At 66.7% G+C, this 472-nt stretch overlaps 1 protein-coding gene across 1 annotated transcript in view; it reads left to right on the top strand.

The window, feature by feature from the left end:
* Positions 1 to 472, top strand: part of LAMC3 (laminin subunit gamma 3) — a 23755-nt gene that overhangs the window by 5732 nt on the left and 17551 nt on the right. The window contains 1 exon segment of the mRNA XM_031057298.1: positions 283 to 467. Coding sequence (XP_030913158.1) covers positions 283 to 467 — 185 coding nt within the window.

Here is a 472-nt window from a genome sequence, read left to right as displayed (position 1 = left end):
ATGGGTGCCCGGCTGCTGCATCAGCTCACCTGGCACCTCCTGCCCTTCCTGCACCTGCTCCATTTTGGGAGGGAGGGAGGATTTGTACCCCGGGGCTCCCCTTCCCTGCAGCACCCGAGTATTTCCATTCCCTTTACCCCACGAGTGCAGCCATCTGCTCCGTGCATCGTGCTGCACCCACCTCTGCTTCCGAGGGCGGAGGCACCGCTGAAAGCTCTCACTGCCGGGCCAAGGGGTCCCATCCGGCCCATCCGACCCACAGGAGGTTGCCGTAACCTCCAGCGCCCGCCAGGTGCCCACCCGTCCTCCCTCCTCTCCCCCAGCTTGCAACTGCAGCGGCCGCTCCGAGGAGTGTTTCTATGACCGGGAGCTGTTCCGGCGCAGCGGGCACGGGGGACACTGCCGCAACTGCCGCGACAACACGGCCGGGCCCCACTGCGAGAGCTGCAGGCAGCACTACTACCGCTGCGAG

This window comes from Geospiza fortis, unplaced genomic scaffold (assembly GCF_000277835.1).
Source record: "Geospiza fortis unplaced genomic scaffold, GeoFor_1.0 scaffold27, whole genome shotgun sequence".
In the NCBI taxonomy this organism is placed as follows: domain Eukaryota; kingdom Metazoa; phylum Chordata; class Aves; order Passeriformes; family Thraupidae; genus Geospiza; species Geospiza fortis.
The sequence above is the reverse complement of the archived record's forward strand: the minus strand, read 5'-3'. Positions and strand labels throughout refer to the sequence as shown.